Source organism: Mytilus edulis, chromosome 7, assembly GCF_963676685.1.
Source record: "Mytilus edulis chromosome 7, xbMytEdul2.2, whole genome shotgun sequence".
Taxonomy (NCBI): domain Eukaryota; kingdom Metazoa; phylum Mollusca; class Bivalvia; order Mytilida; family Mytilidae; genus Mytilus; species Mytilus edulis.
The window spans coordinates 70,914,254-70,940,457 of record NC_092350.1 but is presented as its reverse complement, the minus strand read 5'-3'; the positions used below and the strand labels follow the sequence as shown (position 1 = coordinate 70,940,457).

General features: G+C 30.0%; 1 protein-coding gene across 2 annotated transcripts; it reads left to right on the top strand.

Annotated features, from left to right (window-relative positions):
* The first annotated feature begins 6,578 nt into the window (after positions 1-6,578).
* Positions 6,579-15,041, top strand: LOC139482120 (uncharacterized). 2 transcript variants are annotated; one of them, XM_071265800.1, is made up of 7 exons: positions 6,579-6,724; positions 8,311-8,498; positions 9,516-9,613; positions 11,337-11,402; positions 11,873-11,959; positions 12,935-13,036; positions 14,027-15,041. In XM_071265800.1, the coding sequence occupies exons 2-7, from the start codon at positions 8,330-8,332 to the stop codon at positions 14,111-14,113; spliced, it is 609 nt and encodes a 202-aa protein (XP_071121901.1). In that variant the 5' UTR covers positions 6,579-6,724; positions 8,311-8,329; the 3' UTR covers positions 14,114-15,041. The 2 variants fall into 2 exon arrangements, with proteins under 2 accessions (XP_071121901.1, XP_071121900.1); XM_071265799.1 differs by having other exon boundaries at positions 12,935-13,054.
* The last annotated feature ends 11,163 nt before the right edge of the window (positions 15,042-26,204 follow it).

Below are 26,204 nucleotides of genomic sequence, written 5' to 3'. Positions count from 1 at the left end.
TACACATACATCACAGACATTCAACACAACTGACTAAAAATATTCCGACAAACATAGAAATAAATCTAGCAAAGACGCCAACAAAAAAGGTGTTGTTGTTGATAATTAATTTGACAAGACGCCAACAAAAAAGGTGTTGTTGTTGATAATTAATTTGACAAAGACGCCAACAAAAAAGTTGTACAGTTGATTTTTTCGATAAAGTACAAATTAAGTAAAATATCAATGCAAGGGTAAACAAAATGAGAAAAACACTTTTAAACCTCTTGCATCCAAATCACAAATCAGGACCAACCTGCAGCAGGAACACCCGAAGTAAAATAAAAACGATACTGGGATGCATAAATACCGAGCTACGTCAAAAGTCATAATACCAAAAGAAATATAATAGAACGGAGACAAATAAAAGGAAAACTTTTAAGTAAATAAAAATGACTATTTATCTATTAGGTATTGGTGAAATTTTTGAGAAAAAGAACGAAACTTGTTTTGAAAAACAACTTTGCTCATTAATATTTCTCAGACACTGATGAGTCTAAGTAGCAGCTTGCAACTTTATGAATATAGTATGAGTTGAGAAATGTTTACTCCATACGTGGTTGAAGTTGGTATACTGTTGCTAAGATGAGAAACATTTATAATTTCAAAATTGAAATCGTCTCGTTTCTCATAGATTCTTTTACTGAGATGACCGCTGTTGTCAAATTCGAGGTAAATGTCTTAGGCATATGAAGCTGTATCTGTGGTTTCTTTTATCGCTTGTTCAGGAGGATATATGTTAAGAACCAAATCAGAAAAAGTTAGAATTGTTAATTGAAAGAACATCATCTACATACCTGTATGAAAAAATAGATGATCTAGCTTCTTTGATAGTCTTGCTTTTTACTAGTGTCTGAAGGAACTCCGACTCATATGAAAATAAGAAACGGTTGGGCAAGAGAGGCGCACAGTTGGTAAAGAATTTGAAATCAAGACGTTCGAATCTGACAGGCTAGAGAACACAGTTATTTCGTAGTGCATTTCTTTTAAACAATAAACAAATGATAAATGAAAATTAAAAAAATCCCACCTGCGTTTTCTCAATAATATTTTTACAGTATGTTTTACTACTCTTATGACAAATTATATCAAAATTATAGAAAACTTCATCAGCTCTAACTCATAATATGGACAATTTTATGTAAAGGGGGTCTTGAAATCTTTTGAAAGCTTCCAAAATTCACATTTTTAACCTTTTTCAGCTGGACCAAATCACTACTTTACTTTAAAATTCATGACCCAAATGTTTTATTTAGTGTAATTGCATCCCCCTACTTGCTATTTGATGCATAAAACATGAAGAAATAAATTTGGAAGGGGTATAAAAAAAATTGCAAGTAAAACACTGTCCACACTAGGGACTATATTCGTGGACAACGAAAATCGAAGGAAGATTACTGTGTTTCCGGACCACCAATAAGTGACCCCACCCCTTAAAACTCATAACGACCAAGATGTTGACAAACAAAAGTCATTTTGTTCAGCAGTGTGTGACGAAAATCTTATGTTGATTCAACATATTGATCAATTAAAAGTATCAGCAAACAGGAAATATGTGTCGGACAGATCCGAAAATCTGCTCAATATGATACAAATTATAAATCACAAGCTGATGCCTTAATATACAACGTGTTCTGGTCTGTACTTGGGCTTTTGTCAAATAAATCGTTACGACATGGTGAACTTGAAAAGATTTGATTTAAAGTGTGTTGATGACTTTTTATAGGAGTTTTACATCTTATATATTTGAAATCAATATATTTTCTATGTTTCATTCTACATTTGCTATAACTTCGTGCTAATACATTAAAAAGCCAATCGTATTTTTGAAGTAGGTTGAAAGACATATGACCTCTAATAGGAAAGCTTATTTGGGTCATTCTATGCTTTAGAAAAAAATGTTAATCGTGGCCACGAGTTACTAGTTCGTGGACACGAATAACTAATTCATGGCCACGACTTACTTATTCGTGGCCACGACTTATTTATCCGTAGTCACGACTTATTTATCCGTGGCCATGAGTAAGTAAGTCGTGGCCACGAATAAGTAACTCGTGGCCACGACTTAGTAACTCGTGGCCACGACTTGGTAATTCGTGTCCACGACTTAGTAATTCGTGTCCACGACTTAGTAATTCGTGTCCACGACTTAGTAATTCGTGGCCACGACTCAGTAATTCGTGGCCACGAATAAGTAAATCGTGGCCGCGAATTAGTAAATCGTTGCCACGAATTAGTAACTCGTGGCCACGATTATTATATTGTTTTTCTAAAGCATAGAATGACCCAAATAAGCTTTCATACCTTTATAATGGCAACATGAAGTGACATAGGACATAGTGTAACGGAAATAGACATGTTTGCATTAATCATATGGAAACGTTTTAAACCCATACGTTTTGAAGATTATTCTCTGATACCGGAAGTGATATTTTGTAAAAAGGACGAAGCAACGTATCGTTTTTATTTTAATTAGTAATTAGAAGTATATAGAAATAATATATGTTTGAAATCATCGTAAAGTAACATATGTTTTACCTCGGGACGTGATTTAACATGAAGAGGCTTTATGCATCTTTTTTAAAGAACAAAAGTGCCATAAAAGATAAAAGAGACGCGAAAGATACCAAAGTGACATCCAAACTTATAAGTTGAAAATAAACTGACAACGTGATTGCGAAAAAAGAAAAGGCCAAATGATACAACATGAAATAAAAGACTGAGCATTACGAACCCCATCAAAAACTGGAGATGATCCCCAGTGCTCTGACTTTTATAAACTTTGTATTTTAGAATTCGTTGTGAGATAAGTCATCTCCTTAAACCGGACCTACTATTTTTAATCCAAATTTATTGTCAAAATTAGGATGAAAATACCTACGATTGTTCTGTATACAACAGGCTTCTAGTTTCTGAAACAAAAACAAAAATAAATTAGATTAGTATAAGCTTAGGGCCACAACCATATTCGCAAACTTTAAGGTAGATTCACTATGTACCGCCATCTTGGGTTGTACAGTAGCAGTACACAATCGGTCAAGTTCTATGGCTAAATCTGAAAATTTTGAGACAGATTTGCAATGTATGTGTAAGAATGATTATTTACATAAAGAAAAATAAGCGATGTATTGCATCATCCAAAATGTTTAAACAAATATCAAATATTTGTGTTTGTTAGAATCAATTTTTCAACTTAACCATTTAAGGGGAGATAACTCGTATGGTAAAATTTCAATACTGGAATATTAGTGAAATTTTCATTTTTTACTTGGAACAAGAAAACAAGTTCTTTTTATATTCGTATTATAACAGCTATCTTCTCATATTTTATTTCAAAATTTTATCTCATAGATTTCTTTTTATTCACAAAAATGTGTCTTTTAATGAACAATCTATGCAAATTTGGGCAAATTTGCACGACTTGTAGCTTACAAAATAGCACGGTGACCCATACTTTTTATTATATTTTTGTGTAAACCATGGTAAAATCTTCATTTTAGCAAAGTATAAGAAAATTCTGTCTGAAATATATACCGATAATCCACCTTAAGCCAAAATATTCATTGTTACGTTGAATTGATTCCAACGATATGAGTATATGAGATGATTATAAATGACTGAATGAATGAATGAATGAATGAATGAATGAATGAATGAATGAATATTTTAATATTAAAGTACAAACTTGAATTATAACAAACAATTATATACAATTGATATTCAGCCAGCCACATAGGCTTATGATGCACTGTCATGATATGATATGCATTCGCATTATCTTTTCATTATCGAAAATAAAAATAAATAAATAAATGAAGTTCTAATGTGGACGAAAATATAGTGAAGTACGTTATCAATTACTACAGATTGTCTAATAGTGAGAGTTCAAAATAAAGTGAGAAGCAAGCTTGCTGTAATTACTAAATAAATGTTTTAATCTGATGTTCACTGATAGCTTATTTAGATCTATGTTGAAATTGTCTCGAATTTCATAGTGTTGTTCTGAATTGTTCATAGCGTTTATAATACAACCTAAGATGGGATTCGTCCTCTATGGATTGAGATTTGCAAATTAAACTTCGGTCAAGTAGCACATTATGAAATATACCCTTTTTAATCTCTAATGATAACGTTTCGCTTCGCATTCTAGCTATCACAGATCTTTGGTGTCTTGACAAACATTTTTCAAGTATGGCTCTACCTTGTAATCATTTTTGATGTTTTTGTAAGTGCGTAATAAAGCATATCCTCTAACGCATTTACCAATTGCTGTTAATGGAGTTAAAATAGCATGCCCTTAACACAAGATAGGATATGAGTCATTGATCGTCGTTCTGAATTAAGTTTGGTATACACGTCCATTTTGACGTCTAGAAGATTACATTTATTCACGATTGTTTTTTCAGCATTACTCCATTTTCAAAAATATCTGTTGGAAATGTTCAAACCCCAATTAAAAGTTCTGTGAAACAGGCTATAGCCAGGCATTTCACACAATTGACACCATAGTTTTATCATTATGTTTATCTTATTAATACTTGCATTGGGTCTTCCGTCTATGATTTATTCCAAAGCACAAACGACGCGTAGCTTTGATTAAACAATTGCAGACAATTTCCTGAGTGAGAAACACTCAAGCAGCGCCTGCATATGGAGTATATAACGTATATATGGAAATGTCTGGTTGAAATAATTTTGCTATATTTGCGGTAGACATTTTACTTCAAAAATCTCCGTACGTGAACATTTGATTATTCATTACCTAGATAATTTGTTTTTTCATTGATTTTCGTTTTTCTTTACATCGTTTTGTCGGTTTCTGTTTGACTTATAGATTTTGATTCTACTTTTGGTATCAATCCTCTTTGATAACATCGAAATAGTTTATATAGAATTCTAAAACTTTAATACGCATAGTTTATAAACAAAATTGCCTGCAAATCAAGTCTTCTTAATGTTTGTCTATTTCCAAAAACTATAAGACTCATGTATTGTCTAAAATTTCTTTTTTTTCCCATGTATCCATCATATTCGACTATATCATTTTTGAATTGAGATGAATAGTTCACGGTGTTGATGTATGTTTTCAATCAACAATATTAAAATGCTAATGAAATGACTTCCGAATGCAGAAGTGTTTTTGAAATAATAGTTGTAGGCAATCTCAAACCAAAAGCTTTGGAAGTAACAACTACTAGCGTTGGAGAGTAAGACCAGATGTATGATATTCATAAATTTGTCATCATTGGAGAGGCTCCTCATGGGTTTTTTGATTATGTGATTACTTGGCCGTTTTATTGTGATTATTTGAATACCAGAACGAATATTTCATTATTATTTGATTATTTGATAATCTAGGACTGTATTTTTGATTATTTGATTATCTTGTTCAAAAATAAATTAATGATTAAGTGATTATATTGGCCAAAAAATTGTGATTATGTGATCACGTGGACACCCCCATGACGGGCCTCATTGGCGTTGCTTTGCAAAATATTCTCCAGTGACTCATAATAATAAAGCAATCACACTGCATAACACTGCATAACAAATACCGCTTATATGGCGTTCTTAGATCCAAACGATATCACCCGTGCTGACGGTTCTAAATTTGTTCCTCGACAGTTTAGTGCCGAGTGTTTTTTCAGACATTGATTTGTAATTTTCGTTCCGTAGCTACATGTATGCAGTGCTTAATGATTTCCTATTTCAATGATACGAAAGTTATACTTATTTTCCGTTTCAAATTGAGCCCCTGCTTGTGAGCAAACAACATAAGCATGTAATTGACATTGAACAAAATTTCACTTAATATGTAGTATATTAAGGATGCAAATGTTAAATATTATACATGGTAATTGGATGCATGTCCACGCTAGTCAACAAGTTTTCAAATGTACCACAAATCAATATTGATTCAATATTAAATACTAGCATATAAAGTCTATCAGAAAATAGTTTTAACTAATAAATATGTAATTGCAAACGTATATTTAGCTAATCATTACAAATAGCTAACAAAACGAAGTGAAAAAAACGTCATAATAATCAAAGTAAATGTCTGGTGACAGCGCGTCCGACACATTTAAGACATTATTCTTATGCAATACAGAACAATTTGGTAACAAAATAAAGTAGCACTGTTTAATTCTATTATATTTTTATAACGTTACTATAGCCATTCCGGAAAATGTTATTATCTTTGACGTTGAACAACGACTTTCGATTAATCAGCGTTAAACATCAAATTCAAACTTCAAATATTGAAACTCGAATTTCAGTTTGAGGTCTCGAATGTAAAATTCCAATGTACTAAGATTATATTTATTCAGTGTGCCAAAATTATGCATTAATATTTCAATCACATAATTTTATTGATAATTCGGTGAGTTGCTGATTTCACAAGATTAAAATATAATAAACAAGTGCTAACGAGTTGAAAAATCATGGACAAAAAGAAGCAAATTAAAACAGTTATATAAAATGTTGACAAAAATGCAAATTTTCTATTACATAACTCCCTTACATAACTTTTTAAGAACCAGGAAGTGTATCTGAACGGGTTTGAAAACATTTCAAGATGCCTGGTCACGTTGATTTTATGCCCGTATAAAAGAGCACCCACTGCAGATTGATTTTAAAGATAAGCATTCCGGTGCAAGATCATCGTTGAGCGAGCCATTTTGTAAGTATTAAAGTATAAATACAGACAAAGATTGATTTTATTGTCACATATCGTGCTCATTGTTAAGTAAATATTATGGTTTACTTTTTCAAATATCTAACAACAGATATCTGTTAAAACACGAAGATTTAAACACTTTTAATGAACAAATAAATTTCTGATCTGAAATCTGTGAACAAAAAAACTACCCTGTTTTTAAACAGGTTTTCAGTAATGTCGATGTCTTGTAGAGGGGATTCCAATATTTCTGGTTTTTGAATAATTTCTCATCAGTCTCAAATCAAGTTATTGTTTCGGAATAGTAAAAGAAATCTATCGAATTTCTTTTTAGATATGAGAAGGGCGTTAAGCAATGTAGCTACGTTGTCCATCTTGTTTTCTGGCATTATTCTAAAGTTTTCATCCATTCCTCTTTTCTTTTTTGGGAATACATGATTTTTTTTTATTCTCCCTCTTCATATGGCCAGAAACCATTTTTTAATTGTTTTATGTTCTACATTTGCTGACAAACTATGGAAACATTTAACGTAAGCATAGACTTATCCATTTTCAACTACATTTTATAAATATTATTCTCTGGCTACAAACATTATCTGCATCAGGTTAATTCTGGACAAGAAATTTAGTAAATCCTTTTCGGTACAGTTTCTGCCATTGTCTTCTCATCTAATTAGTTTGAACATCGACTGTTAATGATCGTCATGTTTTCATTCGCGAGAGCCTTTATAACAAAAACTTTTATAAAACTTTTAACTTATTCTATTACAAAGAACTCATATTTCAAGCGTACGAACCTTGAATTGATAAACTGGTAAAACTCACAAAGCAACAGATAAACAAGGGTATTTACAGCTCAAATGGACAATCAAACACAAAAATCAAACGGTATATTAAGTAATTGTGATTTGTTTTTCAACAGTTTGGTTTTTCATTGATTTTCGTTTTTCTTTACATCGTTTTGTCGGTTTCTGTTTGACTTATAGATTTTGATTCTACTTTTGGTATCAATCCTCTTTGATAACATCGAAATAGTTTATATAGAATTCTAAAACTTTAATACGCATAGTTTATAAACAAAATTGCCTGCAAATCAAGTCTTTTTAATGTTTGTCTATTTCCAAAAAAACTATAAGACTCATGTATTGTAAAATTTCTTTTTTTCCCCATGTATCCATCATATTCGACTATATCATTTTTGAATTGAGATGAATAGTTCACGGTGTTGATGTATGTTTTCAATCAACACAGACAAAGATTTTATACAGATGCGTAAACGCTCATAAAACAAGTTTACACTTATGGTTTTCTGTCATTTCTTTCCCAAACAGTATGTCCTTCTTTGTCTTTTTTCAACCTGCTTTTGTTTTTCTCTATCTTAAGAATGTGAAGGATGGAATATTTCTTCAAAGTTGACTTACAATTTGTTGACTATTTATGGCTGACCATATTTTGATATTGCATTAATCCTTTCCTGTTAGAATACATGTATATACTTACCTATTTATAATTAATTATTAATTAATTCTTGAATTTGCCCATATATATACAATTTAAAGTATATTTAATATATTCTTTTTTTTTCGTAGAATTGAAAATAGCATAGTTATGAAGCTGTGGAACATGGAATCGAAAGTTGTTACTGCAAAGGAAAGATTGGGTTATTCTCTCAAACAATATGGGGCGATACAGATACTTCTTGGCCTGGGGTGCTTGATCATGACATTCGTGTCAATTGGGATCGACAAGGAAGTTGCTGACAACCTGGAGACTAAAAGTAAGCTTACCAATATATTCCTTGAAAATCATAATAAGACTTCGTGTTATATAATACCCCAGTTGATTGCTATATCATATTTCTTTAATTATTCGCCGATTTATCATTTTTGTAACCTGACGTTACATACATGCAGATTTAGAAACACGGCAGATAGTCAAAAAATCATTAGAGAAACAGATTCTACCACTGTTTCTCGTGCAACACGAATTTTACTATTTCGAGTGTTGAAACATCGTATCACACTCGAGCAGTGGTAAAATCTATAAAAGATATATAAGATAAAAAATTGAAGCTCGCTTATGACGCACGAAATTTAAAAGTGCAGTTTTTCAATGATGTTCAGAAAAAGTCTATTATAGAAACCTGGCTTAAAATTTTATACGCCAGACGCGCGTTTCTTCATCAGTGACGATCGAAAAAAAGTGGAAAAAGGTCAAATAAAGTACGAAGTTGAAGAGCATTCAGAAACAAACTTTTCGAAAGGTCTTGCGAAGTACAGATACGGTAATCTGTTCCTGGGGTTGAAAATCTTCAGTATTTGAAGTTATATTTTATAGTTTTATAAACAGTTTATTGAAAATTATGACCATATTATTGATAATGCATATCAACATAGAAGTATTGACTACTTGACTACTGAACCTATAATGTTTCAATATGAACAGGAAACGCTTCAAGTGTTATTGAAATTTTATATATCCTGTACCAAGTCAGAAATATGGCAGTTGTTATCAAATAGTCCGTTTCTATGTATGATGGCTTTGTTTTTGTTGCAGTTCAGTGTTTCTGTTGTTCCATTGTTTTCCTCTTATAGTTGATGTGTTTTCCTCGGTTTTAGTTTGTAACCAGGATTTGTTTTCCCTTAATCGATTTATGACTTTTGAACAGCGGTATACTACTGTTGCCTTTTAACGTAATTAATTTGAAATTGCAAACAAGAAAGTAAAATTATATCTCATCGATAAATATTTCTTATTTTTTACATGGAATTCGTTCTTCTTTATTTTTTCACAGAGATTGTTATAATTAATGTCACTCTCCCTACCTATTCGATTGATAAGAAAACCATTATGCTCGGACTAGATGTAGGATCCTTGTTTTCAGCTGTCTGGGTAGGTAAATGTGATGTTTATAAGTCTATCATACACCAAACCTTGTGATTACAGTAGTTTCATAATGGGAATATCAATGAGAACACGTAGACAGTTATGTTCGTATTAAGGTGGCTCGGGTGTCTTTCTCCATCTTGGATTTTTAAGTCAAAGATAACGTTGGTCTAGATATTTCATGAAATGTGCAAATTTTGATAGTAGTATGTAATTTATGTAAAAGACTTTTCATGTAAATATAGAAAACTGTGTGTTTTATCATAATTACGGCTGTTATTTCTCAAAAACACCTTATTTGTGTTTGATTAGATTTTTTCTTAACTTTGCCAAATAAGGGGATATAACTCAAATAAAGTAGTTTTTATAAAGAAAGTGATGTGAATTTACCTATTTTGATATATAGCAAGAAAACAAGTTCGGTGATTCCATTTTTTCTTTTTCTTATCTGAAAGCATGTTATAAGAGCTATCTTCTCACATTTTATCTTAAAGTTCTATCAAGTAGTTTTCTTTTTATCACACACAATTTGGTTTTCCATGCGTAATCTATACAAAATCTGACAATTTTGCACAACCTGTAGCGTGCAAAAAAGTCCGGTGACCCATACTTTTTATTATATTTTTGAAAAAAGCATGATGATAAAAACTTCATTTTGACAAATTATCAAAAAATTCTATCAATTTTAATTAAGACGCCCCAGCCACCTAAACAATAAAAAAAAAGACTTTTGTGTTGACAAAAAAATAAAATGATATCAATAAATGAGTAAGATTATAGAAACAAAAACAACAAAAAAGACAACAAAAAATTAATAAATAGATAATATTTTTGTATTATCATGCGTATTGTTATCATGGTTATATTTATTATTATTATTATTATTATTATTATTATTATTATTATTATTATTATTATTATTATTATTATTATTATTATTATTATTATTATTATTATTATTATTATTATTATTATTTTTATTATTATTATTATTATTATTATCATGATTATTATCATTATTATTATTACTGTTATTATTATTATTAATTATTATTATTATTGATATTATCATCATCATCATTATGATTATTATTATTATTATTATTATTATTATTATTATTATTATTATTATTATTATTATTATTATTATTATTATTATTATTATTATTATTATTATTATTATTATTATTATTATTATTATTAATTATTATTATTATGGTGATTGATAGTATCATCATCATCATTATTATTATTATTATTATTATTATTATTATTATTATTATTATTATTATTATCATTATTATTATTATTATTATTATTATTATTATTATTATTATTATTATTATTATTATTATTATTATTATTATCATTATTATTATTATTATTATTATTATTATTATTATTATTATTATTATTATTATTATTATTATTATTATTATTATTATTATTAATATTATTATTATTATTATTATTAATAATATTAATATTATTATTATTATTATTATTATTATTATCATTATTATTATTATTATTATCATCATTATTATTATTATTGATATTATTATTATTATTGTGATTGATATTGATATTATCATCATAATTATGATTATTATTATGATGGGTATATTTATATGAGTTAGGGGAAAGATTGGCAATTTTAAATCGTAATTCTAAATGAACAAACCTTTCTTCAAGAAATGTATGGATGTGTTATTTCTATTTATCATAGATTGTTGTCACAGGAGTTCTCCCAGGTTATATGGCAAGACATGCAGACTTCAGCTTGTTAAAAACTGTAGGTTTTTGTCCTTGATATATTTTATCTATATTTGGGAAGTGAGCAAGTATAGGTCAACGTACGACCTGTAACAATGAGCAAAATACATACTGAAAGATTCGGAAATGACAAATGTAAAACAATTCAAACGAGAAAACTAAAAGATGTATGTACATAACAACATGAGCAATAAACGAACAACAAATAAACATTGCCAAATGACAACCTCTGGAAAACAGGCTCCTGACTTAGTGTATCATATAAATGTCTACATATTTTAGATATCTATGTTGGTAAATCAAATATTGTTATATTCTCTTGGTTTAAATGGTTTTAATTGGAATTTGCGTCACAAAAATATGAAGGAAGCTGGTACAAATACGACATTTGTTTAATGTTTGTTTCTTTGAAATTGATATGAAAGCTGTAAAAAAATCAGCTGATACGAAAATCAAAAGATACATCTGATTATTACTTCTTTTTTATAGAAAGTGTATTTCATGGTTTTTAGCATTATGGCAGCATCCTTCTTCGTACCCTTTATTGTTAGTGCAGCATTAACTAACTTTATACTGGTGAGTCCAAACATATTTTCAACACTCTCAGGTCACGGTATTTAAATATGCTATTTGTGTTAAGAGAGATTAAATCATTATATTTTTTTTTTATTTTTGTCATGCACTATCATCCTTTTCAACTACAATTCTAAACAGATATTCTTTTCGTGCAACTCTCTCTTTCTCTGAAAAAAAAACGAAAAATGAGCTCGGGCTCAATTTTAGGTCATTTATCTTGTCAATATATCATCCAAATTTACCTTTTCATACACACCAAAGCTTTATAGCGTTCCAAACAGAAATATTTGTCAAAGAATTCCTGTGCAATTTTAATGAACGTATTTTTTTCATTGGATAATTCGTTCAAGCCGATAAACCGTGTTCAAGGCTGTACTTTCACCTATAATTGTGAACTTTTTTTATACGTTATGTCTTGGATTATAGGATAGAGAGTTTCCTTATTGGCACCCGTACCCCATTTTTTTTTATTTTTATATATTTAATGCAGGAATTTTCACATTTTCGATTTATAGAACTTGATCAAAATTAAAATAACCTATCTCAAAAATGACGTTTCAATAACATTTTCTTCAAATCTGAATAGTGTCAGTTACGAAATAACCTTTGGCCTTTGTTTTACGTTTTGTGCTATCAAGATGTTTATGTGTTTAAATCTTTTATAAAGTTTCGCGGATTTTAAATATGTACATTTTTACAAGCTGTAATGTAAGATTTATTTATTTTTGTAAAGCATTATTATAGTAATAACAGTACTGCTATTCCTTAATTATGTATCGAAGATAGGAAAAACGGAAGAATGTTTTTAAACTTTTTCAGGAACATGATTTTGACGTTTCAAATAACCAGGAATGCATTAACATTAAGCACTCTGTTTCTTTGTAGTTTTCAAACCATTTTTATTTTTATGGTATTGGTTTTGTTTTATTTGTGTAAGAATTTTTGTGTCTTTATTTGTTTTTTTTTTCCTTATAGCGTGATAGCCACAGGGAATTGCTTGTCATAACAGGTCTTATATCCCTTCTAGAATTCATTGTGTCCTTTGCTGCGTCAGTACACTGCTGTGCATCACCATGGGCTGCATGCAAACTAGAGGTATGTTTGTTTTATTTTATAATATTTAATTATTGGTCGAAGTTTTTTCCTTGATACGATTTCATTATAAAAAAAAAATATTTTAAATTTTCCGAAAAGTTTTTTATTTTCATCATTTTCTCCCCATTAGACTGTTACGTTTTCCATATATGCATCATGTTGCTTCTATCATAATACCATATTATTTAATCGACATTTATCGTCTTTTCATGCGTTTAAATTTAGTATGTATTTTTACAACTTTATCATATCGAAATACTTTGTTAACTCGCAAAGCTCCAGTTTTATCATCAATTGTAAACAAACTGTGTTTCTTGTTTTATTAAATAGATTAGACCGATGGTTTTCCAGTTTTAATGGTATTACATTAGTAATTCATTATGCGTTTTTTAGCTTCCTGTTCGGTGCGAGCCAAGGCTCCATGTTGAAAACCGTACTTTGACCTATAATGGTTTACTTTTATAAATAGTGACTTGGATGGCGAGTTGTCTCAATAGCACTCATACCACATCTTCTTATATCTATGTGAATTGCATAGAGAAATCAGACGGTGTGTCACCAAACCAAATGTGCTAGTTATAGTTATATCCACGAACTTGTATGTTTTCCTGAATCCACGAAATGTGGTTCCCACGAAAATAAATGAATTCATAGTATAGCTCTTCAAGTGTTTTGGTAATCATTGGTACTTGACTTTCACAATACTTGGTTTTAATCTACAAGATAGAGGGAAATCCAGGAAAGCGAGTAAAGCGCATCAAATTGATAAAGTGTTATTCTATTTTTTTCATTATATGTTAATGTCCCAGGCAATACAAGAGACACTGTCTATTGTAGTATTTAAAGAAAGAAATTTAATTCGTCTTTGAATTTTTTTTTAAATCTTGACGAAGAAACTAAAAATAATGGTTGTTTGTATTGCTTACATAAACACATGAACGAATGACCATTTTCCGTCTTTAAATATTTCAGAAGAAAGACAAACAAGTGAGAAGTGAGCAATACACTGACAACGAGAAGCAAATGACAAAACTAGAACTTCCAGAATATCAACCATAATCAAGCTATTCCCAAATGTACTTTACAAAGACTGCAAAACCATGATCTTTTATTAACCAACGCAAGGCTTCTGTATTGTATAGTTTAGTTTATATCTATTCTGTCTAAAAGTAGTTTGGAAAATAAAAGGTCTAACGTTCAAGTTTTTTTGGATAAAAATTTTTTAGTAATCAAAACAAATATATTACGTATATATCATGTATAATTAACTAAAAAATAAATGTTCTCAAATCTAAATAGGAAATGACAAAAGCAATCCATTGACTATTTTATCAAGTATTTCTACTGCACAGTATATTTAACTTTGAGATTTTGGAAGAAAAAAAAACATAGGAGTTCATATATTCCCTTACCTGCTTAAAACTGATATCAAATCAGTTTATATAAACCGTTCAATATATAATCATATATTTATATTTTTATATATATTTTTGTTTAAATATAACTATATAAAAAAATTATATCAGCAGTTAATTTAATAAGTATAATTCAAACCATGTCTAAACTAGTTTTACAGCAGTTGTAGGGGGAACAAATGAGTGTTAAAATATAATAGTGAATGCTTAGTTTTATTCCTTTCGGCATATGTATAGCAAAAAGAGTAGAATATAGACTACATAAACGCCGAAAATTTTACACGCTACTGTTAAGTATGAATCAAGTATAAAAAAAAATATAGACTTAATTACAACCAAAAGCTATTGAATCTTCAAAATTGTTTAATTAATTTTTGGTTAGTGTCGGCAAGACTAATACAGGGACTAAACGTAAGAGAATTAATACATCAGTAATTAGGGATCGCGTTGTCCAATTCGTAACAATGATGGAATTTAATGAACTTTTAATGTAATTTTGATTTATTGTTGGTATATTCATATTATAATAAGACTAGATGAGCTTGCTTGTAATAAAACAATTTTATTTGAAATTTGTTGAGTATTTTATAATTTCCAATATACAACATTCATTCCTCTTTGGAAACTATATAAGGCATTGGGATAAATATAAGATTAAGTATGGACATGGGGAATGTGTCAAAACAACAAACCGACCAAAAGGCTGACAACAGCCGAAGGCCACCAATGTGTCTTCAATGCAGCGAGAAACTCCCGCACTCGGAGGCGTTCTTCAGCTGGCCCCTAAACAAAAATGTATACTATAAAAAGGAAGATATGGTATGATTGCCAATGAGACAACTATCCAAAAGAGACCAAATGACACAGAACTTAACAACTAGTTCAGTCATAATGGACGTCATTCTAAACTCCGAAATATACCCAAGAAACTAAAATTAAAAATCATACAAGACTAAAAAGGCTAGAGGCTCCTGACTTGGGACAGGTGCAAAAATGCGGCGGGGTTAAACATGGTTTTTGTGATCTCAAACCCCTCCCCCCCCCTAATACCTGCAGAAAAAACAAAAACGCAACAAAACGCACAGTAAAACTCAGTTAAAAAGAGTCCGATGTCAGTATAGGTAACTAAACAAAATGACCATGAAACATACATTAATAAATGACTACTAGCAGTTACTGACATGCCAGATCCATGTATGTTTGGAGTATTTTCTCCCTTATATATCTTTGGAGTATTTTCTCTCTTAAGTTTCTAATGGCTCAAACGTCAGCTTTACACTGTATAAAATATTAGACAACAGGAGTCACAATTGCATTATGTTTTTTAAGAATATATCAATCGAGATGTAAGGAATATGTCAATGTCCAATCTGCACTTTGACATCCTTTAGTTAGTTATGTCTATGTATTTCTTTCAAAATGAATTTAGTCGGATATATATCATGTATATATAGAAAGAGAATAAATATACTTTGTCTCGAAAAACTGTTTTCACGTGTTTACAAAAGAAGTAGAATGCAAGGTTGGGCCGACCATTTGTTTTATGTTTCGATCCTGGATTGTATTCCGATACAATTGATAGTTATTCTCTTTATACTTCGATGCATTCAACTGAACAATGCTGAAGAACATCAATGTCATTTAATTACAGCGAAAAATATCACAGTCACAGTATAAATCAATTTTTATTTCTTTTCAGTGACGAGTGTCACTAAAATAGAAGGCATCGATAATGAATTTAGAGCACCTGTGATTGATTCACCTCCAGTTTATATATACATGTAAACATATATATTTATATATATATATATGGATTCCTGTCCGTTTCTGTGAAATGTGCTTTGAGCTGTCGTTTTTGTCTTTTGTCGGTCGTAACCGACGACTCATGGCCTTTGACTGCTGTTTTGTGCCGTTTCACAGCTTAGAGTCATATGAAACGAGTGCCTGGTGAAAAATGATGTTTATCCAATTCTTGAACCAATGCATGTATATATCATAAACTAAATCTTCTGTGCACGATTTTATCAATTTTTACGCAAACATACTGTATAATCGTAATTTTTGTTTCTCAGTCTGTTATGATGTGAAAACATGGCAGCTACTTAATTGTCGCGTTTTGAAGCCGTAGTTTACCGATTGTCACCTTATAGTAAACAATCAACAAAGAAACATGAATATTAAGCACGTGTATAACTTGTACAATCAAATAATAGTTTATTCTAATGACAAATTCATGCGGTTTTTTTTTTAATCTGAGGTCTCAAATGACTTTAATGGTATATCTAAGGGGTGGATAAACTAATAATGTAATCTCACTATCGTCATTTTTTAATGAAATATTAATAACTACATTAAACATGTTATGAAGTGGTTTTCACGCTTTTGTACTTTTGATTTCTATATATTGAATATTTATTACATTAGTATTGAAAAGCATCAGTGGCCAAGTGGTCTAAGTAGTTCTACTACTTGCCAGTCATCACTGATATTATGAGTTCGAAACCCGCTCGTTTTGGTGCACTCGAATCGTTATTAACTAGGATTGTCAGTTTTCCTATCGTATGTTGGTGGTTTACTCCGGGCACTCCAGCTTCCCCCACCAATAAGAACTGACCGCCACGAAATAGCCAAAATTTGGCGATAAAAAGTGGCGTTTAAACACTAACAATCAATAATTAGTATTGAGGAATAGGATGCATTGCTCGGGACACTATTCCTCAAATTTATGTGCCTATATTATACAAATTTTGCATTTATAAATCAATTTTGTTATTAAAAGAACGTGTACAAATGCTATAGTTCGAATGTATATATCCTTGTATTTCCTTATTTTCATCGTATATTTCTTAAGATAAGATTTTGAATATCTATATTTTGTCATTATTTGTTCTTAGGGCAATACCGTAAAATGTTAATGAAAAAAAAAATATTTGGGAATATAAATCGTTCTTAAAAGGAACAGTGAAGTAACGGAATCCACGTATGTCCAGAAAGAATCAGGTCAACATCGTTTTCGTTGTATGCATATTGAATTTTAACTTTGTTCTCATGATCTCCTAGAGCGTTGTATATTCTTTTCTAATTCCTCGAATTTCTTGTATCTATACTATTAAACGAGAAGACCTCATTTTGTGTGTCGCTTCTCTTCCTTCCACGATTAATTAATCGTCATGCCTCTGTGTTCTATAGGTAACATGCATAGTCGCATTTGTCATTCATTCTTATGATAATTCAGATTGAGTTATTTTTGGAGACAAACGACAAAAAAGAAGTCCGGATAATGATTCCGTCATCAGACTGACTTTTAGTCATAGATAAGACTTCAGGTTTGAAACATCACAAGTACAACCAATCGTATAATAGATAACAAAAATAAAAAATAAATAAGCCAATCAGAGCGTTCCCCATAAACTGGTGTTTATATCGCAAGAACTTCAACTATTATATCTCGTTAGAGAGGACAATTATTTTTCGCGTTTATCTACATGTAAACTACGATTATACTATATTAATATAAAGAGACTCTCTGCATTCTGTCTACTGTTTTCTGTTAAATGTTTACTATTTAACGGGTCATACCAGTTGCATATATATTAAAATAAGTAAAACATGTTCAACTTGACACAAGTACAACCAATCGTATGATAGATAACAAAAATGAAAAATAAATAAACCAATCAGAGCATTCTCCATATTATGGTGTTTAGATCGCAAGAACCACAACTATTATACCTCCTTAGAGAGGACAATTATTTTTCGCGTTTATCTACATGTAAACTACGATTATACTACTTCAATATACAGAGACTCTCTGTATTCTGTCTACTGTTTTCTTTGAAGTGTTTACTTTTTAAGGGGTCATACTAGTTGCATATATATTGAAATAAGTAAAACATGTTGAAACAAGAATGTGTCCATAGTACACGGATGCCACATCGGCACTATATTTACTTCAATTAAGTTTCGAGTTGATTGGACTTGACCAAACTACCTCGACCAAAAACTTTAGCCTTAATCGGGACAGACGGACGGACAGACGAACGAACGAACGAACGAACGAACGCACGGATGCACAGACTAGAAAACATAATGCACATAAGTGGGGCATAAATATTTATTGTTGAAAGTGAAAGTATGTATTTGGCAAAAATGAAAATAGGGTAGAGATTAGAGGGAGTCATGACCATTTTCGGGACGTCGAGATCGGGTGTTTTTAAGCTCGGGATTTGGGGATTGATCCTTACTGGATCCGGGAATATATTTCGGGATTTCGAGATACAAATTTCTTTAAATTCTGCATCTCGGCCGGGACTTCATGATTTTAATTTCGGGATCAGGACCCCTCTGACAACCCTTAAAATTAGCCTAAGTCGGTCTTAGTCATTTATATAAGAGTCATATACTAACATTGGCAAGTTTATAAGGCCCTCAAAAGAAAAAGCACTGATGGATTGTCTTAGAAGCATATTTTATTAGACTAATAATGGTCTATATATAAGCAGTTACATTTATTTCATGTTTGAAGCGGTGCAATTTTTTTATTTAATATGACTTTTACCAAAAGATGCATTGTAGCAAAGGAGAAAAATCATTGTGGTCTGAAGCCAGAATCACGAAAATAATTGAATTTAACAGAGAGGAAACAAATATCGGACTTTGGAAAAGGGAGAGGGCTTTTGATACCTTTTATGAAATTCTCCATACATTATATCTTTTACAAAAAATCATCCTACAACCATTTCACTTCAAAAGAAGGGTATGGTTTTCTAATATTCAAATTAACAAATTGATGTGAAAATATATTCTGTTCAAGCAACGGACAAACAAAAATATTTGAATCCAGATTTTCAAAATACGTTTTAGTGTTAAATTTTGAAAAAAATAATTTGACTGATCAGCTGCTGATAGCGTTGAGAGCTATCGTATATAACTTATATCATATATCGTATAAAATGATATTATGACAATAAATGATTTATGAGAATGCATTTGTTAAATTGCCTCTAATGGCGGATCCAGGGGATTATTGTTTTGTTATGTTTGTGGGTGGGAGAAGATAAGATGATATAATTCTATTAACCAATTATGGTACCCAAAATTTGGGTTATACAATGATCTACAATCTAATGAATTACTAAAAAAGTACAGTAAATGATTAGAATGATGAGATTGATTAAAGTACATTTAAACAAAAACATGAATACACATTTAAACAAAGTACAATTATTATAAACCGTTGTATCGACAACACATGAAGTTATTTTGGAAGCGCTGTGACCTTGGGGCTCGGGGGGTTGGAACTTCCCCTTTATTGACGATCACTGTTTTTTTATGACCGCCTTATCCTTGGTTGTAACACACCCCACCCCTTTGAAAATGGCTGGATCCGCCCCTTACCGCTATTTAGATATAGCGATAGCGAAGTACTTAAAAATTCGTTTATTAATACAACAAATGCGCGATAACTCAAGCTGTCAATACTTACTGTTTTTATCTGTGTATAAACGTATGGAACTAATTTCAGAAGCTTCTTCTTTGGGGGAGGGGTTGATAAATACTAATTCTCTTCTTTTTCTCTGAAACAAGACTTTACTCAGTATTGAGATTCCTTACCAATTTACGCGTCATTAAATAGGATCGTATCATCCTATACTGTTTATGTAGTTAGTGAATAAAAAGATAATCAGAATTGCGAAGTACACCTGCTGATGGGAGAGACCTGAACGAAATAGCAGAATGTTAATAAGTTTGAGGGTGAACTTTCAGTATTTGCAAGCATCTTTGAAACTCTTTTTTTTAAGTTGTTCAAACTTAAATCACATAAATACCGAACTCCCACGAAAATTCAAAACGGAAAATAGCAAAATCAAAAGCTGAAACACATCAAATGAATGGAAAACAACTGTCATATTCCTGACTTGGTAAATGCATTTCCTTATGTAGAAAATGGGGGATTAAACCAAGTTCTGTAGCTAGATAAACATCTAACTTGTATAACAGTCGCTTATAATTCTTATGTATGTTATGTTTCAAGTTTATTTCAGCGATACTAACATGACTAAACAATTAAGTGTTTTACTCAAATTCCATTTATTTTATATTCTATTTATTGTAATTAAAAAAGGGCGATAACGTGTCATTGTATTGCTAGATTTATTGTCGTTTACCCTTAACCTGTCAGGATATAAACATTAAACTTTTATAAGTACATAGAAGCAACTTCGGTCATTCTTAATATTGTCCCTGGTAAAAAATTCAAATAAATATTAAATGGGTAGCATTGCAAAGACACATGATTAAACAATGACAAGATTTTATTTGAAAATTTATGTACCGGTGTTTTTAAAAGAGTCCAAAGTAAAACAAATTTCAATTTTCTACTAAATTTAAAAACTGTCAATCTATATTTGTGTTATAATTGAGCATAAGTCGACCAAAACATTTTATATATTGTATTTGTTCAAACAAAGAATATATCTGATATACAAAATTAGTTCTTCGAAGTTTGTATTTTTTAATTTTTGCTTACCTCTTAATTTGTATTCAACATTTATCCCAAAAGGGCCTCTTTCACTTAAGAAATAGTTCAATGCATTACATATTAATGACAACTTCATAGTAAAGGCCATGACCGGGTTTGAATTCTTTGGAAAGGAATGATTTCTTTAAAAACAAAATGTAATTTTTAAATATAGTATGTTTGTCCTTCTTTTAGCAGTGAACATTGAAAATGTTGCTTTAAATAATGACTTAGAATTAAAATAATCGGATAGTACGATAATCACTGATAATGTTGGGAGTACAAGTGTACCGAGCCATTTGTGTAAAATAAAATCAACATTTTAGAAATCAATCGTCATAAGTAATTACATTCCGACTATAATAAAATTATTTTACCATCAAAATGTCCATTGGGAAAATTTCGACTACAAAAAGGTGAGAAATTACCAGTTAGGTACAAATTGACATACTTTTTTAAGATAGATTTTTTTCTTTCAAATGTGGCATGAATTTCTCTGCAGGTGCATATTTTAAGGTTATATCCTGCACATTGTAAAAAGTCAAAATGCTTACGATTATGCAAGCCGGAAAAATGACAAGAAGGGGTTTTCCAAAAAAAACATTGAAAGCATAAAAACATAACTTAGAAACTATTTGAAATTTTAAAGTCAAATCCTCATCATGTTTCCTACAGTTTATTTTCCTATATAAAAGGAGTAGGTTCAGTAAGACCCGTTTTGGCCTCAAAATATAGCAGTTTTAGAAAATTGTGAAAATGTAATCGTTTAGATATTTATTGCAAAGTAGAATGCTTCTGCTACATAAACATGGGCTGTTTTTTGACAAAACAATGCACATATATCGGGTACTAGCATCATTAAGTCCTGCTAAATTACTGAAATCTTCACAATTGTAGCATTTTTGATAAATTTTAGACGGTTTCCGTCTGAAATGAAAGTGGCCGCATTCGTGTTCATTCATAATATTGAAATGTAAGTTGTATTGGATGATAATACATAATATATATAAAGGTTGAGGATGAACACGGATGCGGCCACTTTCATTTTTGACAAAAACCATCTGAAAAGTGACGATTTTTGGCATATTTGATAGATTTTTCATATTTAAGCTTGAATCGGGGCGTTTTAAATGACTTATTAAGTTAAAATCTTCCCCATTAACTAATTGAATCAATTGAAATAGACACTTAAGTGTTTAGAAAGTGTCTAAAATCTTTCGTTAGATGAACTTGAAAATTGAGGCCGAAATTGGCCCTTATCGGACCTACTCCTTTAACGAGAATTAGGCAGAGAAGTATTGCTAAATATATATGTTTGTCCATATTTGGACCATAATCAATTTTTAGAGAGAATTTTTTTTTCTAGACACCTATGTCAACATATTCCTATGGAAAACTTTTTTGCTTTGCAATATCAAAGAGCGGATATGATAAAAGATCATATTCCGATATTGTTAATCAAAGGGGTATAAGATTCATAATATTTAATATTAGTATTTATTAAATTTTCATGGAATTGTTTTTTCTCTTGCCATACGTCTTGTGTCCTTTTTTCATTTTCTCAAAATATGTTTACAACAATGTAACGTGTATAAAATATGCTTACAACGCAATTTCACCAGTATGACATGTAAGAAGTTATCAAAATCTGGTATTAACATATTATCCACACTTTATTGCCTTAGAAATTGATATAAATAACCTCTTGTATGAAATTGTAGGGTACATTTCATATTTGCAATACATGAGCTCTTAATTATTCACATTGTAAAGGTTATTGAGTTGACTTTCGCTTATACAACATTGCTTTCTTTCAAATAACGTACATGTTTAAAATGCAAATTCCTAAAGCACATATTATGATACGACATATATCTCCATATCTAAATATTAATAAATTGTACTGAATATTGTATGAATATGAGATTAAATGATCTTTCATATTATCAAATCAGATATGAATCGCACATTCTACTTCATAATATTTTTTTTAACTGTAAGATAAGCATTTAAAAATATAATAATGATACACAACCACATCTTAATATGTTATGTTCTGCTTTTTAAGATGGTTAACGTGATACATAAAATAATAGTATTGTTATGATATTCTAAAACAATTATAACAATTTATCTCATACATTATATTTTATCATAGGGAATCCGTTTAATGTTAGCAAAGTTTGTGATTATAACATAATGTGTGATCTGTGTTAATTTTGTAACATTATTTTGTTGTGAGATTTATGTCCTGTTTCTCATTAGAAGAAACCAAAATGAATGGGAAAAAATGTTAACTTAAAGTGTTTAATCAAGAAGTGTGTACCTGTTTATTTAATTTTTTTTTTGGTTGACGAGAATTTCACATCATCTACAATATTTATTGACGATTTGCTTATTCTTCTGGGGTATCTGATCGGGTATCCCGAGTTTTTGGTTGGGTTCGAGTTGCTATTTCTTTTTGTAAAATTTTGTAGGCCTTTTGGTTGATTTTTTTTTATCCCATGACTTCATCAGTTTGTTTAGAAGATTGAATATCCCCTTTAACTAAACTCATATTATACAATTTGAACTTGAATATTGGACTGTTTAACTAATTGGTATATGTTTATTTATAAGGTGTCCAAAAAGTCGCATTCCTTTGTCGACCATGCAAAATACTTCTTTGTGTTTTCTTTTTTTATATATATATAAATTTGACATTATCTGCGACTAGTGCTGTTATCCCTTTCGCGCTATGGAAACCTCCATATTAGATCCAATGCTGATTTTGATATATACCAACTCCGAGTCTCATTGATTATTTTAATTTGTATTAGTTATCTGCTTACCCTTCCGGAGCACCTGATATCACCCCCAGTTTTTGGTGGGTTCGTGTTGCTTAGTCTTTAGTTTTCTATATTGTGTCTTGTTTACTCTTGTTTTTCTGATTGTCTTTTTTTTTTAGCCATGGCAATGTCAGTTTATTTTTTATCTATGAGTTTGAATGTCCCTCTGGTATCTTTCGCCCCTCTTTGATATGAAAATGTTTTGATAAATTCAGTGCTTAATTTCAAATAAACTGTCTTTTAAACTATCTCAAATTAAAAATTGTGTAGTTATTATTGTCAAATAATCTATGTAAAGGTGAACTGTGATACATTTGGTTTGAAAAATTAAGTTTTGAGATACAATTGGAAATTCACATTTATCCATAAATACAATGTCAAATATCAACAGTTTTCAGTTCACATTCGAGTGTTGTGTTCTATTTTGAAATACGTAACAACTTGCTCCCATACATCTTGATGTCCATAAACTATAACATTTAAGACCACCAGATTTCTGCTGAAATATGAAAAAAAGTTTAAAACCTCTCCGGTTATCTAGATTTTTTTTTAACTGTTGATATTTGACATTGCATTTACAGAAAAATATTAATTGTCAATGTGTGTGTGTGGCAGTTTTATGTTTCCCATGTTATATAAATCCTTGGACTTTAAAGTGTTTAATTTTATATTAATTGTGAGAGAAAAATCAGAAAAGCGCTTCTCAAGCACAACATTCAAAAATCGAAAACGTTTTCATCGTTAATAAATAGAATTCATCAATCATATAGTGATGTAAATTATATATTCATTCTATTTTAAAACAAATTGTAAATCATGATGAAAATTTTATATGCATTCCGTTTTAAAATAAATTGTAAATCATGATGTAAATTTCATTTCTTTTCAAAATAAAGTGTTAAACAAATTGCTTTAAACATTAAAATAGCAAATTAGTCTTTGTTATGCAAACATTTTCGAAACAGCACTCTAAAATATGCAAATAGTATTATATAAGATATTAAATAACGATTCTTGTTCACATGTGAAAGTGCTTTTTTTTTATTTTATCTTATCTTATCGACATATCTGTTTACTATATTGTTCGGTTTAATATGTAAATGTAACGGCATTAAATCATTGACATATTATGCAGATGTTTTAGGGACGATTCTATAGTTGCTGTCTCGTGGTGTATATTACAATAGATTTATTTCTATATACACATGTAGTTCCAAGTGCATTCTTTTTATTTTTATCATCAACAAATCTCGTGATTCCCGTTTGGTCTGTTGAATATGTAAATGCAACTAAGACACAAACATTATACTATTCATAATTGTTCCGGGCCTTCTGAACTCTATTTCATTGTGAATGTATCTTGAAAAATGTTTTCCAGTGTAGTGTACTATTTTAAGGACAACTTAAATCAAAATTATAGAAAGGGCTACCATTCCTCCCTCAAAACGTTTGGTCAGATGAATAAACCTTTCACCAAAGGTATAGTTATAACACATATTATATTAGGGTAACAGTTTACATCCATCTAAGTCGGATTCAGCAATGAATAAAATATAAAATTAAAAAAATATCTATTTCGTTCATTTTACACAGCTACTTTTGCATAGGTACTATATCTGTACTACAAATATGTAGTATTGGAAATTTACTTTTAGTATTTAGTACTATTTCTTTACTTTAAAATTATTGTAATATTCAGGTACTTGTATATTAGATTACTTGATTTGTACTAAATATTTTGAAACAGAAATAATACAATATTGCATGTTTAAAAATCATAATTTTAAGAGATTTGAAATAGAAAAACTTTCAAAATGCTGAAAATGTAACGGTAGTAACCAAAAATCTGTAGTACCTAAATTTCAAGTACAGATTAAGTACTGTAAAATACAGGTACCTAAATATTACAATAATTTTAAAGTAACAAAATAGTATTGAATATTTTAAGTAAATTTCCAGTACTACAGATTTCTAGTACAGAAATAGTACCTATGCAAAAGTAGCTGTGTACTTCTTGGTGCTTTTTGGAGTATCAAAATATTCAATATGTAACTTGTCGATTTAATGATCCTTTGGTTATCTGAAATTGGACATATGCTTATTCATACTAACAGTTATAAAGTTAAAAATTCAATGAATGAAACGATTGCTACTATTTTTCTTTATTATATTATTAATAATATTTATTCTGATTATTATCAATCTTGATTTATCATAGATATATGAATCGTTTAGGTCCTTATTTCACACCTTCATGCACCACAAAAGTCCACTTATAAAAATGATTAATGTCTTTGTATCGTGCTCTGGGAAAATGCTAAATTCAATCAATGTTATTTATTTATCACGACTATAACAAATAAAATATATAACACTTTTAGTTATAA

Bases quoted from the DNA above. Each gene is read 5' to 3' on its own strand.
- LOC139482120 (XM_071265799.1), top strand. From the start codon at position 8,330: ATGAAGCTGTGGAACATGGAATCGAAAGTTGTTACTGCAAAGGAAAGA. The intron at 11,403-11,872 runs GTAGGTTTTTGT...TCTTTTTTATAG, and splicing joins ACTTCAGCTTGTTAAAAACT to AAAGTGTATTTCATGGTTTT. The intron at 11,960-12,934 runs GTGAGTCCAAAC...TTTTCCTTATAG, and splicing joins CATTAACTAACTTTATACTG to CGTGATAGCCACAGGGAATT.